The sequence below is a fragment of the Amia ocellicauda genome, chromosome 12 (assembly GCF_036373705.1).
Source record: "Amia ocellicauda isolate fAmiCal2 chromosome 12, fAmiCal2.hap1, whole genome shotgun sequence".
NCBI classification, from domain to species: domain Eukaryota; kingdom Metazoa; phylum Chordata; class Actinopteri; order Amiiformes; family Amiidae; genus Amia; species Amia ocellicauda.
Genome location: NC_089861.1, coordinates 32,342,125 through 32,365,449, shown reverse-complemented (window position 1 = coordinate 32,365,449; position 23,325 = coordinate 32,342,125). Strand labels below are relative to the sequence as shown.

The window sequence follows — 23,325 nt, the reverse complement described above, 5'->3', positions numbered from 1 at the left end:
ATTTAACAATAATATCAGATTTCTGAACTGTTGCACTAGAATTGCATCAGAAAGAAAGTGGAGTATAATAGCCTCTTTGCAACTGGAAGCAACTGCATTCACACCCTAACAAACAGACAGAGAGAGAGTAGTAGTAACTTGGAGGAAAATATAGCATCATTTAGAATCAGAATTGTAGTAGTTATTTGATCTTTTAAAAAAAAGACTTGTTTACAGAAGAAGTGCTACCGAATCATTTTAACTTTTTTCCCTTTTTTTATTATTATTATTATTTTTTTCCTCCCAGAATTAGATTGTGGAATGGGAGTTTGAATTGGTTGTGCAGTTACTTTTGTTTTTCTTTGATTCTTTGCAAAGTTTTTTGTCTTCTCAGAGGGGTTCTCCCAGAATATGCTCTGTTTCCTTGTATCGCTGTCCAATAGGAACCACCTTGTGCTTTCGCCCAGCTGTTGTTGTTGTAGCTGCTGTTGTGGTGACAGGTTGTGTAGTCAGAGGTTGCGTAGTGAAGTGTGTTGCTGCCCAGAGTTGTGCAGTGGAAGTGTGGACAGTGAGAGCGGACAGCTGGGAGAGATAGAGAGAGACAGACTTGCAGAATGTGGTTCAAACGGTGAGTGATGATGTGCGAATGTAATTGTATGTGTTTGCATGTGTTTGTGTGTGTTTGCTCAAGTGTGTGTGAGTTTGCACATGTGTATGTGTGAGTGAGTGTGGGTGTGAGAGGGTGTGAGTGTGGGTGTGTGACAGTATGTATGTTTGTTGTATTTTTCTGTAATATTAAAAAGGAGAAGGAGAAGTGGGAGACAGAAAGACCAAGAGGGGCAGAGTGTCTACTCAAGCCTGCACTGAGAGTGAGGGAGAGACAGAGAGAGAGATAGAGGAGGCAGAGAGGCAGGATGTTAAATGTATCCATGTGTGTTTGTAATTGTGTAGGTCTGTGTTTTTGTGTCTGTGTCTGGTGTATCACTTTCTGTCACTCTTTTTGCCTACCAATCTATCTGTCTTCCTCCCTCCCTCTCTCCCCGCTCTCAAATTGCTTTATTGGCAGGACCAAAATAAGTCTTGCCAAAGCATTAGTACTAAATGTCAAACAGTTTCCAATGTAAAGACACATATATACATACAGATACTTATGGCCCACAATTAACAATTATAAACATGTTGATATATATGAATGAAAAGTAGATTCATACATTTAAACAAATTGTAATTTGTTTTATTAAGGAGAAGATCAAGTAATAAATTACACATAAATAGTAGCAATCTTAAAGAAAAATAATTAAAATACTCTTCAAGTATTCCACTGGGCTGTCATGTCTTATTAGGGCCTGGTGGCACTCCAGTTTACCTTGTGCTTTTCTGTGTGTTTCCCAGTGGGTGATGTTGTTGTCTGTGTTTGTGTGCTGCTGTCCTGAGGATGATTTGTGTCTCTGTGTCCCCTTCTCTCTCCCTCCCTTCCCCCCCTCTCTCTTTCTCTCTCTCTAATTAACATTTCTGTTTCTCTCTTCCTTCAGCCCCACGATCTGTTCGGATGAAGATCGATGGTGAGCGTTTTAGTTTTTATTTCTCAGTCTTAATTGCTTTTGCATTACTGATGCATTTTGAGTTGGGTGCCTGCGCTCAGTGCTACGGCAGCAGCGCCTCGAACCCACTGCTCAGGAGTCACGTTTTTACATTGGGCGCCTGTTCCGGACAGCCCAAGCCCTTGGGACCCCTGCCAAGACATCACCACCTGAGAACAGCTGTGAGAACAGGCTCATTCACTAGGGTCCTTCAGGCGGGCTGTCCGGAGGGCTGCCCGAGGTGCTGTGACTCCGGAGTTTATAATCTAACAAAGGGTCCCTATGTTGAGCAGTGCGATACGAGTGAGCTCATACTTCTCACAAGATCCTGCAGATACAACCCCCCCCCCCATCTCCTTTCTCTCTATTTCTTTATGCTCTTTTTGATTTAATGTATCAGCCAGTGTGTGAGACAGTCAGTGTATCTGAGTCAGTCAGTCGGTGTATGTGTGAGACAGTCAATATGCGAGATGTGACAGTCAGTGTGTGAATCAGTCAGTCCGTGTGGGTTTCTGTATTAACCTTTCTGTCTCTCTCTCCAGCTCGGCGATGTTTACTGCTGTTGTCTCCTACATGAAGCATCTGGGAGTGAAGACCAAGACTGACAGCAAGAAATCCAGAGGGTTCTTCAGGAAGAAGGTCAGACATAACAGAACTCTGACACACTGACTGACTGACTGACACACTGACTGACTGTCTCAGTGTGAGTGTGTATTAAGCCTCTGTCTCTTTCTCTGTCTCTCAGCTCCCTGGGATTAAGAAGCCAGCTGATGACTCCTCCTCCTCCTCTTCCTTCTCAAAGCACAAGCAGCCTTTTCCAAAAATCCTGACCGACACGGCGCGCTGGATCAGTGGTGGAAGTATGTACCGTCCTCCAAACGCAACACTCCTCCCACTCTTGCTGCTGCTGGACAGATTATCAGTATTCTCATTATTATTAATATTGTTAATGTTGTACATAAATGCAACACTACATTGAGATACAACGTCCATCACACATAGTCAGTGCGTCACATCAGCCAATCATTGTGTCAGCCAGTCAGTGTGTCAGTCAGTCAGTCAGAGCAGAAGGCAGTGTTAGTACAGCTATACTAAGGAGCAGTGCAGGAGAGAGAGACCACAGTGCCTCCTGCAGTCTGTTCTCGTGTGGAGGAGCAATACACGAGATGGTGGATTATCATTATTAGAGACATATTTCCTCTCGCTGTCTGCTTTCTTTTTCCAGATGAACACAGAGCGTCTAAATCGGAGAGTGAAGGTACCCTAAACACCCCCCCAATATCCCCCCCCCCACACATATTCACACCATGGTCCTTCCTGCACTAATCTAAACCCCTGTGCATGCTGGCATGTACCAAATCAAACCAGGAGGGGTCGGACGTGATTTTCAGTAACCAATAGGGAGCAGAATAGTCTAATGATGTCATCGATCTCTTCTCATTGCATGTTCTCTGTCAATCACCCAGAGTCCAGGGCTGATTGCTGTGAGTGACCGATTGATTGATCAGCAAGACGATCGATGAGTTGGGTGCTCTACTATACTGTACTATACAATGTGCTGTAGTATACTTTACTATACTCTAGTATTCTCTGTGCTATACTGGACTCTGGGTATAACAGCACTGTCTAATTCTGATGGACACTTAGCTACCCTCCTGACTAACCCCCCCCACTGCACTACTATACTACACTACTACTGCACTGCATCCCTTTCTCTCCCCCTCTCTCAGTGCAGCGTTAAAGTGATGTCACTTAGTGTGTCTTTATTAACACCTCAGCATCGCTCTCCTCCCTCCCCCTCTCCCACTCTCCATCTCCCCTCTCTCTCAGGCGACAAAGACAAATCCTCTCAGGACAAGAAGGTGAACAATGGTCCCCCCAGCCGCACCCCCCCTGACCGGCCCGAACACCCACCCACAGGGGGCAGGAAGCTGGGGGTCCCTGCCCCCCCCACGGGGTCAGATGGCAGCGACGGGTCAGGGGTCACCATCAGCGTGACCTCCAGCTCTGACTCTGTCCACAGTGAAGGTGAGAGGGGCTGGTCAATGCATGAGTGTGTATGTGTGAGTGTCTGTCTGTCTGTCTGTGTCTCTCTCGCTCAGCAGTGTTGAACTATACTAACCTCTCTCTTTTCTTTCTCCTACCCTCCTCCCTCTCTCCCTCTATTCCCGCTTTCCTACAGTGACCATTTCGCGCTCTGACTCCCTGTCTCCCAGTGAAAGTATTGACCCATCAGTGCGGGGGGGCGGGACTTCTCCCTGGGAACTACCCCCCCCCAGTGACACGCCTTCTGAGGACAGCCAGGATTGGGAGAGGTGAGCAGGGGGGAGGAGAGCGGCAAGGAGAGGAAAGGGGAAGGACTGAAGAAGGACAGACGGGAGGGAATGAGAGATGAAGGATGACAGGAAGAGAGAGGAAGAGAGAATTAAAGTGGAAGAGAGATTAAAGGGATACTTTGGTATTTTAGCCGAATCCACACGAGTCCAGTCTGAAGGAATTTTAATTTTTCATTTCATTAGCTTAGCTCAATTGATTCAAAAGTTGACTCTCAAAAGTGGCTAATAGATCTTTTAAATACCCAAAAGCTGGGTGAAGCACATTTGTACATGAAGTATTATCTACAAGTCTATACAAAATCAAAAGTATTTTGATTTAATATGTTTAGAAATATTTTTATTTTGGATCTGTCTCATTGAACTACGCATTTCATCAACTGTGATGAGGCAGGCGCAGGGATATGCTTGCTGTGCACGAATGAAAACACAGAGAGAACCGAATGTAGTCTGTAAATCAGGAAGTATGTGGAAACTAATTTCTTACGATTACCAGTAAATTAATGAGTTTATTGAACTATTTATTTACTATTTATTGTATTGAAAGACAACAAATGACAAACAGCCAAGCTTTTGAATATTTAAAATATTTATTAGCCAGCGTTTGAGAGTCAGCGATTTGCGACCAATTGCTTCCAGCATTTGTGCTAAGCTAACAAAATAATAAATTCAAATTTCTTCAAACTGGATGCACAAAATTAAAAAAGTAACCATGCATTCGTATGACTCTGGGTGAGTAAGCAATCAGGCTAAAATATCAAAATACCGAAGTATCCCTTTAAGAGGTAGAGTGACAGATACACAGACAGACAGATGTATACATGAAGAGGAGGGTGTGAGAGAGATTGATAGGGGGAGGGAGTGAAATGGAGGTACAGAGAGGGGGAGGGGGAGGGGGGGGGGGGGACACAGCCCCTCCAGCTGCAGTACGGGGGCTGCTCCTTGTCCAGGGAGCGTGGTAAAACTCACTGGGTAGAGAGCAGGAAGAAAACTGCCTGCTGCTGCTGCCGCCGCCGCCGCTACTGCTGCTGACAAAACACTGCACTTTGGAGACGAGACCTGACCTGCCCAGTTCCACCTCTCCCTCCCAACCTCCCTACCTCTCTCTCTCTCTCTCTCTCTCTCTCTCTCTCTCTCTCTCTCTCTCTTTCTCTGTTAGTGTGTGCTTTTGGAACAAGTGAAAGGAGAACAGATTACTGTTTTGCAGAACCCTTAAAATTTCCATGTAACTTTCCTGTCTTTTAGCTCGATAAGAACCACTGAAAGTCAATCAGACCCATTCTGTACATCAGCTCTATGTATAGCACTATAATGACCGCATTTCTCAGCCCCATAGTGAAGGTAGAGTTTGTGTTGTGTTGTGTTGTGTTGTGCTGCACTGCGCTGTGCTGTCGTTGCATTGTGCAATTGGTTTTCTGGACCATGTTGCTTTTGTTGTTGTTGTTGTTGTTGTTGTTGTTGCTGCATTGCTAGCGCGACTGTGCGACGGCTGGCTTGTACAACAAGGTGGTGGGTGGGGGGGGCAGGAAATTGGATTGAAGCTGTGTAGCTGGGGGTTAGCATAACACAGTGTGTGTGTGTGTGTGTGTGTGTGTGATTGTGTGTTTTAGAATGTGTGCGTGTGTGTGTGGGAGTGTCTGTGTATATCAGACAGTAACTTGAAGATCCTGTGTTTTACAGACGGAAGCCGAGGTGGGTCTCTGACGGCTGAGAGAGGATGCTACAAACACACATACACACACACTCACACACACATAAACACACTAACTCACTCACTCACACATAAACACACACACACACACACACTCACACAAGCATACTCACTCAGTCAGACTCACAGACAAACTCACACACACACACACACACACACACTAACACAGACACTGCATGGCTAAGTATTGCTGTACTTGAATATATAAAAGTTTTGAGCATGTTGTTTAGTAAGGATATAGGCCTGCAGTAGGCAGAACGATCTATCTGTGACTCTGTACACACTGGAGGACATACCGAAATATGAAAGAAACTAATGACTGAAGAAATACTTGAATAAACTAATATATATAGGTGTTAAATAAATAAATAACCATCAAAACAATCAAATAAGTAACCTGTTGAAATGAACCAATGTCTTCATCAGTAAGTAGAGATGAGTAAATAGAGATTCATTCATTTCTACATCGACCCGATTTACTTGTTTATAAAGCTGGTGTTGTGCCGTTCTCCCCATGGCAGGGTCTTTGTGGCCCCCGATGTGAGAGAGCATTTATTCCTGCAGAGGCTCCCGGTGTTCAGGAGTGCGTTGTGTGTCGTGGGCAGCAGTGGACTGCATGTTGAACACTTGTCTTTTCCTCTAATTCATGAGCACTGAATACAATGGGTAGATTCTGCAAGTCATGCTATCACCCCTCTCTCTCTCTCTCCTCTCTCTCCCCATCGATCTCTCTATCTCCATCTTCCTCCTTCTCTTTCCCTCTTAAATTCTTTCTTGCCTTGTTTGGTACTTCTCTATTCCCTCTTCTCCCTCTCCCCTCACCCCTCCCCCAGGCTGGCAGTACGTCTGGGCCGCAGTGAGAGCCTGTGTGTGGACCGGCGCCGCTCGGTCCGCAATTCGGGCCGGGCCAAGCAGTCCCGCTCCCGCAGTGATGTGGACATCCAGGCGGCCACCACGGCCACCGGTCACCCACCCCCTTCCCCCGGTTCTCCCGCCCATCCCCCCAAGAGACACACCGCCTCGTACGTCAAGGAGGAGAGGGGAACAGGGGGAGGAAGCGGAGGGAGAGGAGGAAAGAAAGGAGAGGGGAGAGAGGGAGGTGGGGGAGAAGAGAGAAGTGGTAGGGGAATGGGGAGGAGGGAGGAAGGAGAGGATGGGGGAGGGAGAGGGGGAGTAGGGGACAGAGGAGCAAGGGATAAGAGAAGGGAGAGCAGGGAAGAGAAGGAAAAAGGGTGAAGATGGAAGAGGGAGGGTACAGGGGGCGGAAGGAGGACGCCGGTATTGGCCGTGGCTCAATCAGTCAATGTGTGTCTTGTCTTCTTGCCCGTGTCTTGCTTTCCCCTCTTTCTCTGGCGCTCTTGCTTCCTCTCTCAGCTCGGACAGTGTGGTGATGCAGGGCGAAGTGGTGCAGTCCCCCAACACTGCCGTCACCACGGAGGAGGTGGACCCCCGGGCAGCAGAGCTGGAACAGGACCCCCCCAACTGGAGAGAGAGTGCCACCTCCAACATCCTGAGCAAACTGAACAAGAAAGAGACTAAGAGGCAGGAGGTCATCAATGGTGAGAGAAGGGGACTGACTGACTGACTGACTGACACTCTGATTGACTGACTGACACTCTCTCTCTTGCTGTCTCTCTCTGTCAGAGCTGTTTGTGACGGAGCATGCTCACGTGCGCATGCTCTCAGTCCTGCAGTCTGTGTTCTTCAAGCCTCTGGAACGTGAGCAGATCATGACGCTGACTGAGCTGCAGGCCATCTTCCCCAGCCTGGACGAGATCATCGACATGCACTGTGAGTCACTGACCACGGGCCACTTAATTACACAAAGACACTACACACTGTGCCTGCAGGGATTGCTGGGTTGCTCTGTGTGTGAGAGAGTGTGGTGTGTGTGTGTGGTGTACTGACCTGACCTAGACACACAGAGTATCTTTCACCCCTGCAGTGTGCGTCTCTGCTTGTCGTCAATAGATTCCTTCTGCGAGAGTTTGAAGAAGCTGAGACAGGAGCAGCACTTCATAGTGAGGGAGCTGGGACAGACACTTCTCAACAGGGTAACTGTCCCGCCCACTGTCCACTCACTGTGTCTCCCTGTGTCTTTGTATCTCTCTGTGTCTCTCTGTCTTTGTCTGTGTTCATCAATATGCCTCTACAATATAAACATTTGTGCGTGCTGCAGTTCAGTGGTACAGAGGGAGAGTGGTTCCAGAAGCTGTCGGCCAGGTTCTGCAGTCACCAGACCTATGCTCTGGACCAGATCAAGGCCCGGCAGAAGAAGGACGCGCGCTTCAACACATTCATCCTGGTGAGACTCGCACACCTTGTCACACCTCAACACACCTAAGCACACATCATGAGGTGGAATGGCCTTCCCACCAAGTCCCTGATCACCGTCCAGCGATTCTTCCAGACACATCTGTTCACACTGTCCCTGTCATACAGCAGCTTATTCTCCTGAGCTGCTCAGCACTCCTGTAGTTTCACACTTTATAGAATTGCGCTTCCTTATCCTGCTGCTTCCTATACTGACAGATCTGCTGTTGTTTTACTGTGGTTTCTCCTCTGCCCCTCTCCCTGTAGTTCAGACCGCATCATGTCTGCACTTGTTACCTATTGAACTGCGATGTATGCATTGTATTTTATATGTACTGTACTTCTGCACTTTTGTCATTCTTAAATTGTACTTCGTATTGTATATACTACTGCACTTGTTTAATGCCAAAATATAATTTTGTATTGATTTCTATTACTATTTTGTAATGATTGTGTATTCTGTTAATTGCCCTGGATAAGGGCATCTACCAAGAAAGACATATTATTATTAATAATAATAATAATAATAATGATAATAAACACACCTCAACTTGAATAAGCATATTTGAGCACTCCTGGATACATCTGTGCAAAAAACACCATGACTAACTCCCCAACTCCCCTCCCTACCCCCCCAGGAAGCGGAGAGTAAGCCCCAGTGCCGGCGTCTCCAGCTGAAGGACATCATTCCCATCGAGATGCAGAGGCTGACCAAGTACCCCCTGCTGCTGGAGAACATCGCCAAGAGCACAGGTCCATCCCTCTGTCTGTCCCTCTGTGTGTCTGTCCAACTGTCCATCAATCCGGGTGTCCTCTCTCTCTGTCTGATTTGTCTCTTGTGTTTCTCGGTGTGTATCTCTTTCTATGTGTCCGTGTGTCTGTGTCCCTTTCTGTGTGTCTTTGGTGTCTGTCTTTCTGTATTTTAACCTCCTCCCCCCCTTTTTCACGTACAATTCAACAACTTCAAAAGCTTTATTGGCAGGACTTAGTGACAGGCCCAGTGCTCAGGAACAGGGCGATGGGAACAACATGCAACACAAACCGGTATTATAAATTTAACATGTATTTACAGACCTCCCTCTCTCTCTCTCTCTCTCTCTCTCTCTCTCTCTCTCTCTCTCTCTCAGAGGATGAGAAAGAGAGGAAAAACGTCCATCAGGCTGCTGAGTGCTGCAGGAAGATCCTCAACCACGTCAATGAGGAAGTGAAGACGATGGAGAACCTGCTGGTGAGAGACAGAGAGAGAACTGACTGACTGACACACTAACTGACACACTCACACTCTGACTTGACTGTCTTTCTGTCTGTTTTTCTTTATCAGACTTTGAAAGACTACCAGCGCAGACTGGATGTGTCTGGTCTCAAAACTTCCAACGACTTACTGGCAGAATACAAGGTGAGGAAGAGTGGGAGGGAAAGGGGAGGAGAGGGAGAGGGCTGAAGAGAAAGGCAGGGACAAATGGAGAGAAGGACTGTGAGTGAGAGGATTGATTCCTTCAATCTGGCACCATTGATCTGATATTATGAATCGCCCTGAAGGGGGGGACACTTTATAAATCGTCTCTCTCTCTCGCTGTGACAATGCTGCAGCTCAGGCCACTTCCATTCCTTAGAGTAATAAAGTTGCACTGCTCAATACACAGTCTCTCTCCAACAAAACGTTTATTGTAAATTATTTTATTTGTGGTAACAGCTTGTATTTGCTTTGCTTAACTGAGACATGGCAGGCATAAGAAAGGTTAAAATGTGTTTATTGAATGAAGCTGCTCCCCCGGATTACATGTACATAGACCAGGCTCACACCGACAAGGAGGAGGTCTTGTTGTTTAGTATCACAGCAACTTCAAAGTTACTCCATTTCCTCTTCTTGCTTATGTCATTTGACAGCATTGCATTTTAATGTACGTTCCTTCCAAATCTCATTGTTCTAGTCCAGTATTGCCCTCCCCCAACCTTATCTGTCTTTCATAAATGAGTTTTCAGAACTATTGACATCTCTATCAAAGATAATGATACTTGGTGATTTCATGTTGATAACCCACAGTGCTCTCTTGCGCTTGACGTCTGTAATTGGCTCAATTTAGAGCAGCATGTTGATGTCCCCACCCATAATCATGGTCATAATATATTAGATCTCGTTATCACCAGTGAGCTTGTAATTTCTGACCTCACTGTACTGGAATTGGGTGTTTCTGACTACAGAGCAATGAACATTACTTTGCCAAACCCTCCCAAAAATTGAAAATGGCTCATTAAGATCCGTAATATCAGGTCCATCAACAAGGACCAATTTCTTGAGGAAATGACTCCCTTCCTTGTAAATATCTAATGTAAATAGCCTATCAATAGATTAAATGGTCACCCTCTATAATAGTAGTACAATGTGTCATCTAGCTCCTGAGAAAATATGGCCAGTATCATTTACCCACTCATCTCCCTGGTACACAGATGAGTTTTGGATTTAATTACCAGGCCGTAGACTCGAATGCCAATGGCATAAATTCAACCATACCATTCCATCTGCTGGCTCTTAAAAAACACTGAGTTGCTTATGTTATAGCTGTTAAACTCACTAGGTCCACCTACTACTTTGCCCTAATAGACGCCCGCCATCTTTTTTTCTACCATCAACTGTCTACTCAAACCAGCCGAGTCTTCTACCAATGCTCCAACCACAGAAGATTGCATTCCCAATCTTCCTTTTCTGTCTAAAGTCATGGAATAAGTTGTGGCTAGTCAATTACAGTCACACTTGACCCTCAATGACCTTTGAGACTTTTCAATCTGGTTTCAGAATCCACCTCGATCACATGTGGCGTTCCTCAAGACTCTGTTTTAGGTCCCATTTTATTTCTCATCTACATCTTTAGTCTTGGTCTTTTAATCGGAAAACATGGTGTTCAGTTCCACTGGGAAATTCACATCACCCCTGTACTAGCTTCCCTTCACTGGCTACCCATCAAATTCAGAATTAAGACCAAAATGCTTTTGTTAGTCTTTAAAGCACTTTATGCCACTGGTCCACATTATCTTAGTGAGCTTCTCGATCTACTTCGGTCCATTGATCACAGACTTCGTTCACTCCCAAAGTCTTGCACTTAATCAATGGGGTATCATGCATTCTGCTCCCTTGGCCTCCAGCTCTGGAATGATCTTCCCCACCCTCTTTGTATGTCTTGAACCATCACTGCCTTTGTCTGGGCTAAAGACTCAATTTTACCAGCTGGCTTTTGTTTAAATTTAGTTGTCGTGTCTTCTGTCTGTTTTATATTATGTTTTAATTCTTAATGTCCACTCGTTGTTATTAATTAATTATTATTATTAATTGAAATTGTTGTTGATGTACAGAGATTTCTGTGATTTATGTGTGAAATGAAAAGTGCCCAATAAATAAAATGTTTTTCTATTATTATGAGTGTTAGGTTTATAAGTTACATTATCTCTCCCTCTCTCTGTCTCTCTCTTTGTCTCTCAGAATATTGACCTTACCCAGAGGAGAATGATCTATGAGGGACAGCTGACCTGGAGAGTGACCAAAGAGAAGGCAATCGGTTAGTCTTTCCGTCTGTCCAACTCTGTGTGTCTTTGTGTCTTTGAGTCAGTCATTGTTTTAGACAGTCAGTCTGTATTGAGCCCTCCCTTTCTCTCTCTCTCTCTCTGTGTAGAGGTCCAGGCTCTACTGCTCTCTGACATGCTGGTGCTACTGCAGCGGCAGGACGACCGCATGCTGCTCAAGGTGCAGAGCAAAAGCAACGTCTCCATCCCAGAGGGCAAGCAGATGCTCAGCCCCATCATCAAGCTGGGCTCTGTGTTCCTGCGCGACGTGGCCACAGGTACTATCCACTGTGCTGTACTGGCCAGGACTTGAATCACTGGAGTTCTGTCAGCAAGCTGGGCTCTGTCTTCTTGCTGGTCACTATTTCTGTATTAACTCTCCTTCGCTCCCTCTCTCCCCCTCCCTCTCTCAGATCGAAAGGCGTTCTATGTGATCTTCACCTGGGAGAGTGGAGCTCAGATCTACGAGCTGGTGGCCCAGACTGTATCAGACATGAAGAAGTGAGGGACTGACTGCCACACTGTCTGACTGTCTGACTGACACACTGTCTGACTGACACACTAACTGACTGACACAGAGAGTATTTATCTGACCCAACCCCTGCCAATCCCTCACTCTGTTTCTCTGTCTCCCTAGTTGGACTGAACTGATTATGGATGCAGTGAGTGAGCTGAAGCAGTCGGGGACACTGATTCCCTCCCTGGACAGGAAGAGGAGCACCACCATGGCTCCCTCTGGTGCCAACTTCCCACAGAGCCCCACCCTGTAAATACCCCACCCTGTCACTCTGAGACTAAGCCAAACAGTTACTGAGACAATTAATTGTACTGATACTTAAACTATAGATGCTCTTGTTACTGCTACTGTTTCTGATACCTCTGTTACTGTTAATGACACTGATACAATTAAATTAAACCTATTCCTCTCCCTCTTTCCCTCTCTCCCACCCTCTTCCCCTGTCTCTCCAGCACCCATCCTCCGCTCAGCCCATCTGAGAATGGAGGTGGTCCACTGAAAGACCATCTGAGCAACACAGGTGAGAGAGGGGCACTGGAGGAGTGAGAGAAGGGTAGGTGTGGGAGAGGTGCAGAATGAGAGAAGGGGAGGGGGGTTAGAGGAAGAGAAGGTAGAAGGGGAGGAGAGAATCTGTGAGGGAGGGAGAGAATGAAAGGGGGGTCCATGCCAATCCTATTTGACTGCAGACACAGAGAGAGAGAAGGGATTCCGAGAGCTCCACTCATCGACGTCTGATGCCCAGTTAAATGCACAATTGCCTAATTACTGATTCATTATAGATCGAGACAAGGACAACTTGTCGGACTCCAAACCAGGGGAACCCAGTTTGCTGGCTGATTTCCTGACCACCCAAGGCATCAAGACATTGCATCGGGCCCACACCTCCCAGGAGAAGATAGCCAATGGGGCGCTAAAGGAAGGTGAGGCGAGGGTTCTGATTGGCTGCAGTCCCTATTTGTTTTGTTTTCATATCTCTGTTGGTCTCTCTCTCTCTCTCGCTCTCTGTCTCTCTCTCTCTCTCTCTCTCAATTCAATTAATCTGTGCTTTATTGGCATTGCCAAAGTGTTTCCAAAGCAGTTGACATCATTATAAATATCGGTAAGCACAGCGGGAGGGAAGTGTGTGTGTATATATAGCACAGACATGCTCAAATTTGTTTGTACCCCTCTACAAAAAACGAAGAATGCACAATTGTCTCTGAAATAATCTGAAACTGACAAAAGTAATTGGCATCCACCATTGTTTATTCCATATGTAATAGAAGTCAGACTTTGCTTTTGATTTTGTTTTTCAACATAATAGTGTAAATAATAAAACAAATGAAAATGGCATGGACAGAAATAATGGGACCCTCAACCTAATATTTTGTTGCACAACCTTTAGAGGCAATCACTGCAGTCAAACGTTTTCTGTAGCTCTCAATGAGACTTCTGCACCTGTTAACAGGTAGTTTGGCCCACTCTTCCTGAGCAAACTGCTCCAGCTGTCTCAGGTTTGATGAGTGCCTTCTCCAAACTGCAAGTTTCAGCTCTTTCCATAGATGTTCAATAGGATTCAGATTAGGACTCACAGAAGGCCACTTCAGAACAGTCCACTGTTTTGTTCTGATCCATTCTTGGGTGCTTTTAGCTGTGTGTTTTGGGTCATTATCCTGTTGGAGGACCCATGACCTGCGACTGAGACAGAGCTTTCTGACACTGGGCAGTACATTTTGCTCCAGAATGCCTTGATAGTCTTGAGATTTCATTGTGCCCTGCACAGATTCAGGGCACCCTGTGCCAGGCACAGCAAAGCAGCCCCAAAACATAACCGCACCTCCTCCATATTTCACTGTAGGTATGGTGTTCTTTTCTTTGAAAGCTTCATTTTTTAATCTGCGAACATAGAGCTGATGTGACTTGCCAAAAAGCTCCAGTTTTGACTCATCTGTCCAAAGGACATTCTCCCAGAAGGATTTTAGCTTGTCAATATGCATTTTAGCAAATTCCAGTCTGGCTTTTTTGTTTGGAGTCCTCCTGGGTCTTCTTCCATGGAGGCCACTTTTGCTCAAAAAGCGACAGATGGTGCGATCAGAAACTGACGTACCTTCACTTTGGAGTTCAGCTTGTATCTATTTGGCAATTATCCTTGGTTCTTTTTCTGCCATTCGCACTATCCTTCTGTTCAATCTGGGGTCGATTTTCCTCTTGCGGCCGCGCCCAGGGAGGTTGGCTACAGTTCCATGGACCTTGTACTTCTTAATGATATTTGCAACTGTTGTCACAGTAACATCAAGCTGCTTGGAGATGGTCTTGTATCCTTTACCTTTACCATGCTTGTCTATTATTTTCTTTCTGATCTCCTCAGACAGCTCTCTCCTTTGCTTTCTCTGGTCCATGTTCAGTGTGGTGCACACAATGAATACGAACAGCACAGTGACTACTTTCCTCCATTTAAATAGGCTGAATGACTGATTACAAAATTGGAGACGTGTGATACTAATTAAAGAAACTAATTAGTTTGGAATATCACTATAATCCAATTATTTATTATCTTTTCTAAGGGGTACCAACAGATGTGTCCAGGCCATTTTAGAATATCTTTGTAGAATCTCTTTTCACAGCTTCTTTACTTTATTCTATGACATACCAAAGGCATACAAGTATACATGATGCAATAGCTTTTAATTTCATCACTTTTCAGGAGGACTGAAACATTATTTCAATGAGCTGTAAGGGTACCAACAAATTTGAGCACGCCTGTATGTACAGCTCTGGAAAAAATTAAGAGACTACTGCAAAATTATCAGTTTCTCTGGTTTTATAATGTATAGGTATGTGTTTGGGTAAAATTAACATTTTTGTTTTATTCTATAAGCTACTGACAACATTTCTTCCAAATTCCAAATAAAAATATGACTGGAATGGAATGGCTGCCATACATGTAGAGATGCTGATTTAAGAAAAAATTCTCTCTCTTAATTTTTTCCAGAGCTGTATATAAATATACAACAGGCAAACCATAAGACAGTAGGAATAATCACAGAACCCATAGACAGAAAACAGAGGAGTGACTGATAATTATAATTATATGGGAAGAATAGGAGAGGAGGAGAGAGTAAAAATAAATATATTAATAATAATACATAAATTAATAAAAAAGTTAGAAATGTTTTACATAAATACATGTATACTCAGCAAAAAAAGAAACGTCCTCTCACTTTCAACTGCTTTTATTTTCAGCAAACTTAATGTGTAAATATTTGTATGAACATAAAAAAGATTCAACAACTAAGACATAAACTGAACAAGTTTCACAGACATGTGACTAACAGAAATGGAATAATGTGTCCCTGAACAAAGGGGGGTCAAAATCAAAAGTAACAGTCAGTATCTGGTGTGGCCACCAGCTGCATTAAGTACTGCAGTGCATCTCCTCCTCATGGACTGCACCAGATTTGCACCAGATTTGCCAGTTCTTGCTGTGAGATGTTACCCGACCACCAAGGCACTTGCAAGTTCCCGGACTTTTCTGGGGGGAATGGCCCTAGCCCTCACCCTCCGATCCAACAGGTCCCAGACGTGCTCCATTGGATTGATATCCGGGCTCTTTGTTGGCCATAGCAGAACACTGACATTCCTGTCTTGCAGGAAATCACGCACAGAACGTTTGTGCCCATAGGTGACGTTGTTGCCAGTGATGTCTGGTAAGGACCTGCCTTACAACAGGCCTACAAGCCCTCAGTCCAGCCTCTCTCAGCCTATTGCGGACAGTCTAAACACTGTTCCTGGTGTAACTCGGGCAGTTGTTGTTGCCATCGTGTTCCTTTTCTCTTAGTGTTCTATGAAGTGTTAATATACTGGTATATCCAGTTACTCCTTCAATATGTGAATAATACATCTCCCTCTCTCTCCCCCTCCCTCAGTCCTGTCTCTGAAGCGGTTGCTAGTTCGTAGTATCAGTGTATCAGAAGAGTCACAGCCACCAACCACTTCCCAGAATGCACCTGGAGGAGAGGAGGAGAAGCCAGGTGAAACTCTGACACACTGACTGACACACTAACTGACCGACCGAACAACACATGGGACCGACTGACACACTGACAGACCGACACACCAACCAACGACACACTGACCAGCTGATCTATTTGTTTAGAAGATGTTGCTGCTGCCGAAGACCGAACAGGAGCAGCAGGTGGGGGAGAGGAAGGGCAGAAGAGTGACTGGGAGGACAGTATCAGCGCCCCCCTGGTCCTGACACAAGACCAGGCCACCGATGTGAGGCAGCACCTCGCCAACCTGGAGCAGCAACTGAGACAACTGCAGGTACAGAGAGAGGAGAGGGGAAAGAGTGGGGCGTTGTGTGAAGATGAGAGGGAGAGAGGTAGCAGGGAGGAGTGTCCAGGAGTGTGTATAGTCAGTCAGTTTTTTTTTTTTAACCATTTTAACCCCTTCTTTTATCCCTCTTTTTCATTCCTCTCCATCTCTCAATATCTCTCCTTCCCCCCCCCCCTCTCCCTCCTCAGTCTGTAGAGGAGAACTTTCAGAGGCTCCAAGAATACGTGTCAAAGTCCTCTTTCTCTCCACAATTCTAGTCCTAGAGCACAGCACCCCAAGTGGACACACAGGTGAACTGCCACGTGCAACCTGATCATTATTATAATAATAATAATAATAATAATAATAATAATAATAATATTAATAATAATAATAATAATAATAATAATCATCATCATCATAATAGCTTATACTATCATGTTAACTTTAACTTGACTGATTTCAGTAGTAGTAGTGACAATAATTATAATAATTCCAATAATAATGTTATTAATGAGAATACATTATTCATGGTAAACAAAAATCTCTTTCTTTCCCCATTTCTATACAGTGCTGTTTTCTTTGCTGGTCTGAGCTCTGGGTTGGTGCCTTGCCCTTCTGGATGTGAAAGTGTCTGTGTGCGTCTGTGTGCATCTGTGTGTGTTTCCTGTTTTTTCTCTCCACTACTGTGCCTGGCCTGGCCCACCCTCCCAGCAAGGATTGACAGCTAGACAGCCAATCAGTATCCAGAGCCCAGGCTGGAGTAGTCTGGAGAGCCGGGACAGCGAGAGATCACAGATGCTGGTTTCTAAAGAGGGAATGTCTGTCTGTCTGTCTGTCTGTTGTGTAAACTGGAAAGATGTCCGTGGGCTGGGTTTGGGCATTGGTTGGGGATCAGTTGGGGTGGTGGTGGGGTTTTCCTATGTTTCAAATACAACTTTGCTGTACTGCCTTCGGAGAATGTTACTGACACTCACACACCCACTGTCACGCATTCACACACACACACACACACACACACACACACACACACACACACACTGCTACCACACACTGTTACACTGACAGAAATGAAAAGTTTTTATTGTTCTTACAATTATGGTTGCACCATTTGATATTGAAAGTGTTTTTAAATTAAAGAAAATATTGTAGTTGCCAAACATTCACATTGTGTGTGCGTACGGCTGTGGGATTGTCTGTGTTTGTGTGTGTGTATACACACTTCACATACCCACACTCAAATGCCCTCTCGCACACAGGAGACTGTATATTTGATTTGGGGGCCAAGAAACTGGTTAATTTTCATTTTTTTATTCTATATTTTAAATGGTTTATTCTGTACTGTACTTGACCATACTGTAGTGTACATACCATACTGTACTGTACTATTCTACTCTGTACTGCACTGCACCATACTATACTGTGCAGTACTGTGCTATAATGTATTGTACTATACTACTCTGAGCAGTATTGTACTCAACTGTTATGTACTATACTATACTATGCTAAGTTATAGTGTAGAGTAGCATAGTGCTGTATAGAGAGATTGTTTTGTAACGGGAGGGGGGGTCTGTCTCATTTTACAAGGAGGAAGAATAGTAGATACTATCTGTTGCAGCAGTAGGAATGGCGGGTATAGTAGTAGTGGGAGAGTAACAGTTACGTTGAGATAGTTGGGTGAGGGGAGGAGAGGGAGGTGGAAAGGTGGAGTAAGAGGGAGGTGAGGAGACAGGATTGAGGACTTTAGACTGCAAAAAGAATCTATGGAGAGACAGATTGAATCAATAGAGCAACAGATAGATGCAGAGACAGAGAGAGACAGTGTATCAATTTTATTTCAGTTTTGTCTTATTTTAATGTACAATGGCAGTAGTACTATTTGTATAAGTAGCAGATATTTTATGTTAATATTATTATTTTTATTGTTGTTGTTGTGTTCATGGTATTTTCAACTGGACACAGGCTATATTCAAATGTTTCCGAAGTATTCAGCAGGACCAAAAATAGGACTGTCTCCCTCTCCCTCTCTCTATCCCCCCTTCTCTCTCTCCCCCTCTTTCCTACCTCTCTCTCTCTGCAGTCCATCACTTCCATAACTCTGAACTCCTCCCCATTGTTAGCTAACAAGCCAAAAAGTAATGAAAGGATGGTAGAAAACAATGCTCCCCTAGTGTCCAACTTTGGGACAGCGTTTTTTGTTTTAACTTGTATTTTATTATCTTTATTTTTAAATAATTGAGATGAAACTTACTATTATAATTATTATTATTATTATTTAGGCTAAAAAACAGTATTGCAATTTTATCAAAAGGATTATGCAAATGGTTGCTTTTTGAGTTGTTTTATTTTGGAAAACAAAAGTATATTTCTATTCACAAGCTATGCATTTTCACTCTAGCTTTTATATATATTTCTGCTTTATGAAGATGTGTGTGTGAATCTGTGTGCATTTCACTCTATATAAATATATATAAATATACTATATATATATATATATATATATATATATATATAGTATATTTATATATATATATATATACACACACACACACACACACACACACACACACATTGAACTATACTGTGTATTTTGAGATGGGCTAGTTATAGCTGTGTTTTTCTGGGGCGATTTTTCCTGTATAAAAGTTTGTCGGCCTGGTTGTGTTACAAATGTCGGATTCTCTTTTGTTTTTTACTCTAAATAAATAAATAAATAAATAAATAAATAAATACGTTTTTGGAGTCTTGGCTGATCTTTCACATCCCTGAAAGGGAGAGGGAGAAGGGAGGGAGATAGAAGGAAGGAGGAGGGAGGGAAGCGAGAAATGGGCATAGACAAGAAATAAAAACAAATCTTAGCAGCCAGATGAGATGGTGTGAGATGGAGAGGTGAGGGAGAGAGATAGGAGAGATGAGGAGGTAAAGGAGGAGGCAGACAGGCTGACCCGAGGAAGGGAGAAGGGGTGAAGAAGAAAAAGCCACGAGTGGCAGGAAGGAGAGCAGAAAAATGGAAAAGAGGGGTGAGAGACAAGGGCAGGCCAGGGTCACCCCATTGCCCCTGCTCTCATCACCCCAGTGGAACATAAAAAATAGCTAAACAAAAAAATGTAGCAGCAGCGGAATTATGATGCTTTAAGGAGACGGACTCGCATCAGTATCAACTTAATATATGGCAAAACTGGCTAAATTTGATGCGTCCGTATAGCACAGATTTCCGCAGTTCTGCGCAGATTTGCAGAATTCTACCTGTCCGATTAGTGGAGCAGCGCAGACCCACGTAGAACTCCATAAATCCGTGCTACGCGAACGTGACATTACTTTTCACAACAGCATATCACTTTTGGAAACAACCAAACTGTTACAGGTGAGCAAATACGGTTTCAAAACAAGATTGTTTAATGTTATATAAATGTGTAAGCTTAGTGGGTGTAGAGTCTATAAGAGCAAAGCCTTGAATTTGAATATATTTGTGAATATTTTAGCTAGAAACCATAACAATCAGATGATACAGCTGTTGTAAAATGATTGGTTTGTGTTCTCTGCCTGCCCACTCAATGGATACATCTTTCATGAAACAATGTGTTGTGATGTGTGATTTACCTGCTGCAATTACTGTGCTCAAGAGTAGCCAAATTGGTTAATTTGTTGTGTTGGTGGTATCTACAGAGATAAGAAAAACGTGCTCTGTCATTGAATAACTACATATACAGACGGGTGACAAATTAAAGGAAAAAACAACATAAAGTGTCTCAGTAAGGTGTTGGGCCACCACGAGACACCAGAACACCTTCAATGTGCCTTGGCACAGATTCTACGACTATCTGTAACTCTACTGGAGGGATGGAACACCATTCTTCCAAAAGATATTCCCTCCCATTTGGGGTTTTCATGATAGTGGTGGAGAGCGCTGTCTAACATGTCGGTCCAAAATCTCCCTTAGGTGTTCAATTGAGGTGAGATCTGCATATGATTCACATTATTTTCATGCTCATCAAACCATTCAGTGACCCCTCATGCCCGGTGGATGGCGGCATTGTCATCCTTGAAGAGACCACTCCCATCAGGATAGAAATGTTTCACCATAGGATAAAGATGATCACTCAGAATAACTTGATAATGATTTGCAGTGACCCTTCCCTCTAAGGGGGCACTAAATACAGGAAAATTCTTTCAGTCTTCCAGAGATGTGAGACTGGGACAGAGGTTAACCTCCCAGCAGGACAATGACCCTAAGCATACTGCTAAGCAACACTCAAGTGGTTTAAGGGGAAACATTTAAATGTCTTGGAATGGCCTAGTCAAAGTCCAGACCTCAATCCAATTGAGAATCGGTGGTATGACTTAAAAATTGCTGTACACCAGCGGAACCCATCCAACTTTAAGGAGCTGGAGCACGTTGGATTGAAGTGGAAATATGCCCTTAGCAGACAGGCAAAACCCCACAAACTCGACTTCAGGGGCTGTGAACACATATTTTTCAACACTGAGGGTGAGTTTGTGTTGCTGGAGTGCAGAAAATACCCTGTCCAGATGCTGATTGTGTGTCAGCATCAGACCCATGGACCACAATGTCATCTAGGTAGACAGCTTCCCTTGGAATTTTGGCAGAGATAGATGTGTAGAGTAAGGTACACTTATAAATTTCAGTTAAATAAGTGAATTTAAGTATCACCTTATCAAGAATCCTAGAATCTTGTAGAACTCAATTTCTGCAATAATTGGACACAGACACCAATTCCAAAGATATAAATTCTCAAATTTATTAAAAACAAAGATAAAATGTAGCACTAAAAAGGGAAAAACGAATTAAAATTCACTCAAGATCAACAAATCAAAGACAAATCACTTCCATGACCAAATCAAAGACCATGGAATCGCATATGATAACACACAAATCGTTAAACAAAATTACAAACACATTGAATACAATACCAGTTAGTAAGACGAAGGTGAGTCTCTCATTAGTATTGTTAGTCGGACATTAAATAACTAATGCAGGTTAGTATTTATGTATTTATGTCAAATAACTTCTCGTTATATGGGTGCCGAGAAAGATTATATCATTTTTTGTTACCACAATTCTCCCTAATTGATTCCTGTTCAATGATTAAGGATAGGCAGGGCCACCAATAATCTAATGTCTATTAACGTGTGTCAATTTCAGACTAAACAGTTAAACAGGAATGAGAAGATATTTCTCAGCGTTGACAGATTTTATTTCTAAAATTGTCAAACAAAACAGTTTAATGCAGCACTCATTTATATTTAAGAAAATACTAAATGATATTACACATTCAAAAGTTTATGACTCACATAATAACATTTCTAATTGATTTCTCAAATGTCATGAATAATAAACTCCAAACTGTTAAACTTATCTGAACTTCCTTGTAGAAAAAAACACACGGCACGAGGTTCCATGGGGTGGGATGAGGTCCGTGTGGTTTGGAACAAAGGCAGTCCGGTTCGGCTTTCTCCAATAACTTCCACTTCAGTCGATGCGTCTGGAAGTTGGGGTTTCACGAAAATAGAGTCTTTTCCAAACAGATTTTCTACTGGTTTGAAGGCTCCAAGGGTGTGCACAGGATGTCTTCTTGGCAAGCAGGGTTTTCCACCGTAGTTACTTGAAGACAAAGTCTTTGAGGAAAGCAGGGCCCTGTTAGTTTCCAAGGGTCAAGTTTCTTAAGACTCAATAGCTATTTAAATGACTGAACACTTCTGTATTACAGTCGACTTAGTCAATTGTCCAGCTGCATACACTCCACTGATCAGGTGGGTACAGGTGGGCAGGCGCAGTTTCTAATGTTCTTTACTTAGTAGAGTTCTTTAAAGAACGTACGGCTCAATCTCAATCTCTAATGTTCTTTACTTAGTAGAGTTCTTTAAAGATCGTATGGCTCAATCTCCTTCTCCCAGTTAAACTCTTCTGTTGCTGGCAAAGACTTGGTTGGTTTCCGGTTCCGTTTCTGGCGACAGAGCTACAGGTTGAGCTGTGGCAGCGAGTTACTGGTTCAGGTGAGAGAGAGAGAAAAAGGTGCTGTGTGCTACTTTTTATGCCCTCAGATCATAGGCGATTGGTCCTTGAGTTTGCGAGGTTGGATTTGTGCCAACCCCCCAGTCTCCTATTGGAGGAGGCTCGATTCATAGATTCAATATACACCCCCCTTAACGCTACAGATTACATTATTTTTTGAAAGCAACTCGCTGCAGAACTGAGACCAAATGGAATGCGTGTGTACCTGAACACGCCAGTGTGTGAGACGAGGTCCCTGCTGTTGGGGTGGAGGGGTACCTGCAAGTAACCCTGCCAAAGGTCAAGCTTGGAGAAGACCTTAGAGCTGTAGAAGTTGGCAGTGAGCTCCTATGGGGTGGGGAGAGGGTATTTGCCTGGTATTACAGACTTAATCACCTCATGGAGATCACCGCAGATTCGCAGGCCACACGACAATGACGCGGTTGGACATCCAGGGTGAGGCGTTGACCGGTTCAATGATTCCAGCGTCCAGCATGAGGCGGAGTTCAGCCGTGACATCATCACGCAGTGCAAGGGAAACCAGCAGGGGCTGATGTGTGGAAGAAGGGAGACAGCCCAAACCTTCAAAAACAGGCGTCCACATCTGCTGCCAGGAGGAGATGACATGTAGAATCTTCGTATTGCAGTTGTCAGTGAGGGAGAACCCCAACCCCACAAAAAGGTTGAGGCCCAAAAGGTTGGTACCGCACCGTGTCACATGGAAAGTAAAAGAGGGCAGGGATCTAGTGCCATAATGGACTGGAAGCTGGAGAGCACCAACAACTGCGATCCTAGCTTGGCCATAGCCAGTGCATGGGGGCTGAAGGGGAAGGTGGGCAAACAACTGCTGGTAGGTGTCGAAGTTCAGCAGTGACACTTTAGCGCCAGTGTCCAGAAGCAGAGGTATGCACACATCCCCCAGTTGCACAGCACAGGACTGGAAATCAGGTGAGCCAGAGCAGACAGTGTGGATAACTGTAGGTGTTGTGTCGGTGGGCTGAGGCCGTGACCAGAGGTGGTAGTGGGGA

At 44.1% G+C, this 23,325-nt stretch overlaps 1 protein-coding gene across 7 annotated transcripts in view; it reads left to right on the top strand.

The window, feature by feature from the left end:
- The window catches only part of arhgef1 (Rho guanine nucleotide exchange factor (GEF) 1), a 30,245-nt gene extending 11,226 nt beyond the window's left edge, over nt 1–19,019 (top strand). For 3 of the 7 annotated variants that reach the window (XM_066719351.1, XM_066719352.1, XM_066719354.1), the window contains exons 9-32: nt 1,512–1,541; nt 2,102–2,198; nt 2,305–2,419; nt 2,785–2,817; nt 3,390–3,587; nt 3,742–3,874; nt 6,437–6,625; nt 6,978–7,162; nt 7,248–7,394; nt 7,575–7,657; nt 7,783–7,908; nt 8,555–8,669; nt 9,044–9,144; nt 9,238–9,312; nt 11,392–11,467; nt 11,582–11,749; nt 11,885–11,972; nt 12,109–12,237; nt 12,441–12,508; nt 12,768–12,908; nt 15,894–15,998; nt 16,124–16,293; nt 16,494–16,595; nt 16,856–19,019. In XM_066719351.1, coding sequence (XP_066575448.1) covers nt 1,512–1,541; nt 2,102–2,198; nt 2,305–2,419; nt 2,785–2,817; nt 3,390–3,587; nt 3,742–3,874; nt 6,437–6,625; nt 6,978–7,162; nt 7,248–7,394; nt 7,575–7,657; nt 7,783–7,908; nt 8,555–8,669; nt 9,044–9,144; nt 9,238–9,312; nt 11,392–11,467; nt 11,582–11,749; nt 11,885–11,972; nt 12,109–12,237; nt 12,441–12,508; nt 12,768–12,908; nt 15,894–15,998; nt 16,124–16,293; nt 16,494–16,562 — 2,641 coding nt within the window. In that variant the 3' untranslated portion in view covers nt 16,563–16,595; nt 16,856–19,019. Of the gene's footprint in view, nt 1–376; nt 608–1,511; nt 1,542–2,101; nt 2,199–2,304; nt 2,420–2,784; nt 2,818–3,389; nt 3,588–3,741; nt 3,875–6,436; nt 6,626–6,977; nt 7,163–7,247; nt 7,395–7,574; nt 7,658–7,782; nt 7,909–8,554; nt 8,670–9,043; nt 9,145–9,237; nt 9,313–11,391; nt 11,468–11,581; nt 11,750–11,884; nt 11,973–12,108; nt 12,238–12,440; nt 12,509–12,767; nt 12,909–15,893; nt 15,999–16,123; nt 16,294–16,493; nt 16,596–16,855 lie in introns of those variants that run through there. The other 4 variants (XM_066719358.1, XM_066719355.1, XM_066719356.1 and 1 more) reach the window with 4 other exon arrangements.
- Nucleotides 19,020–23,325: the final 4,306 nt, after the last annotated feature.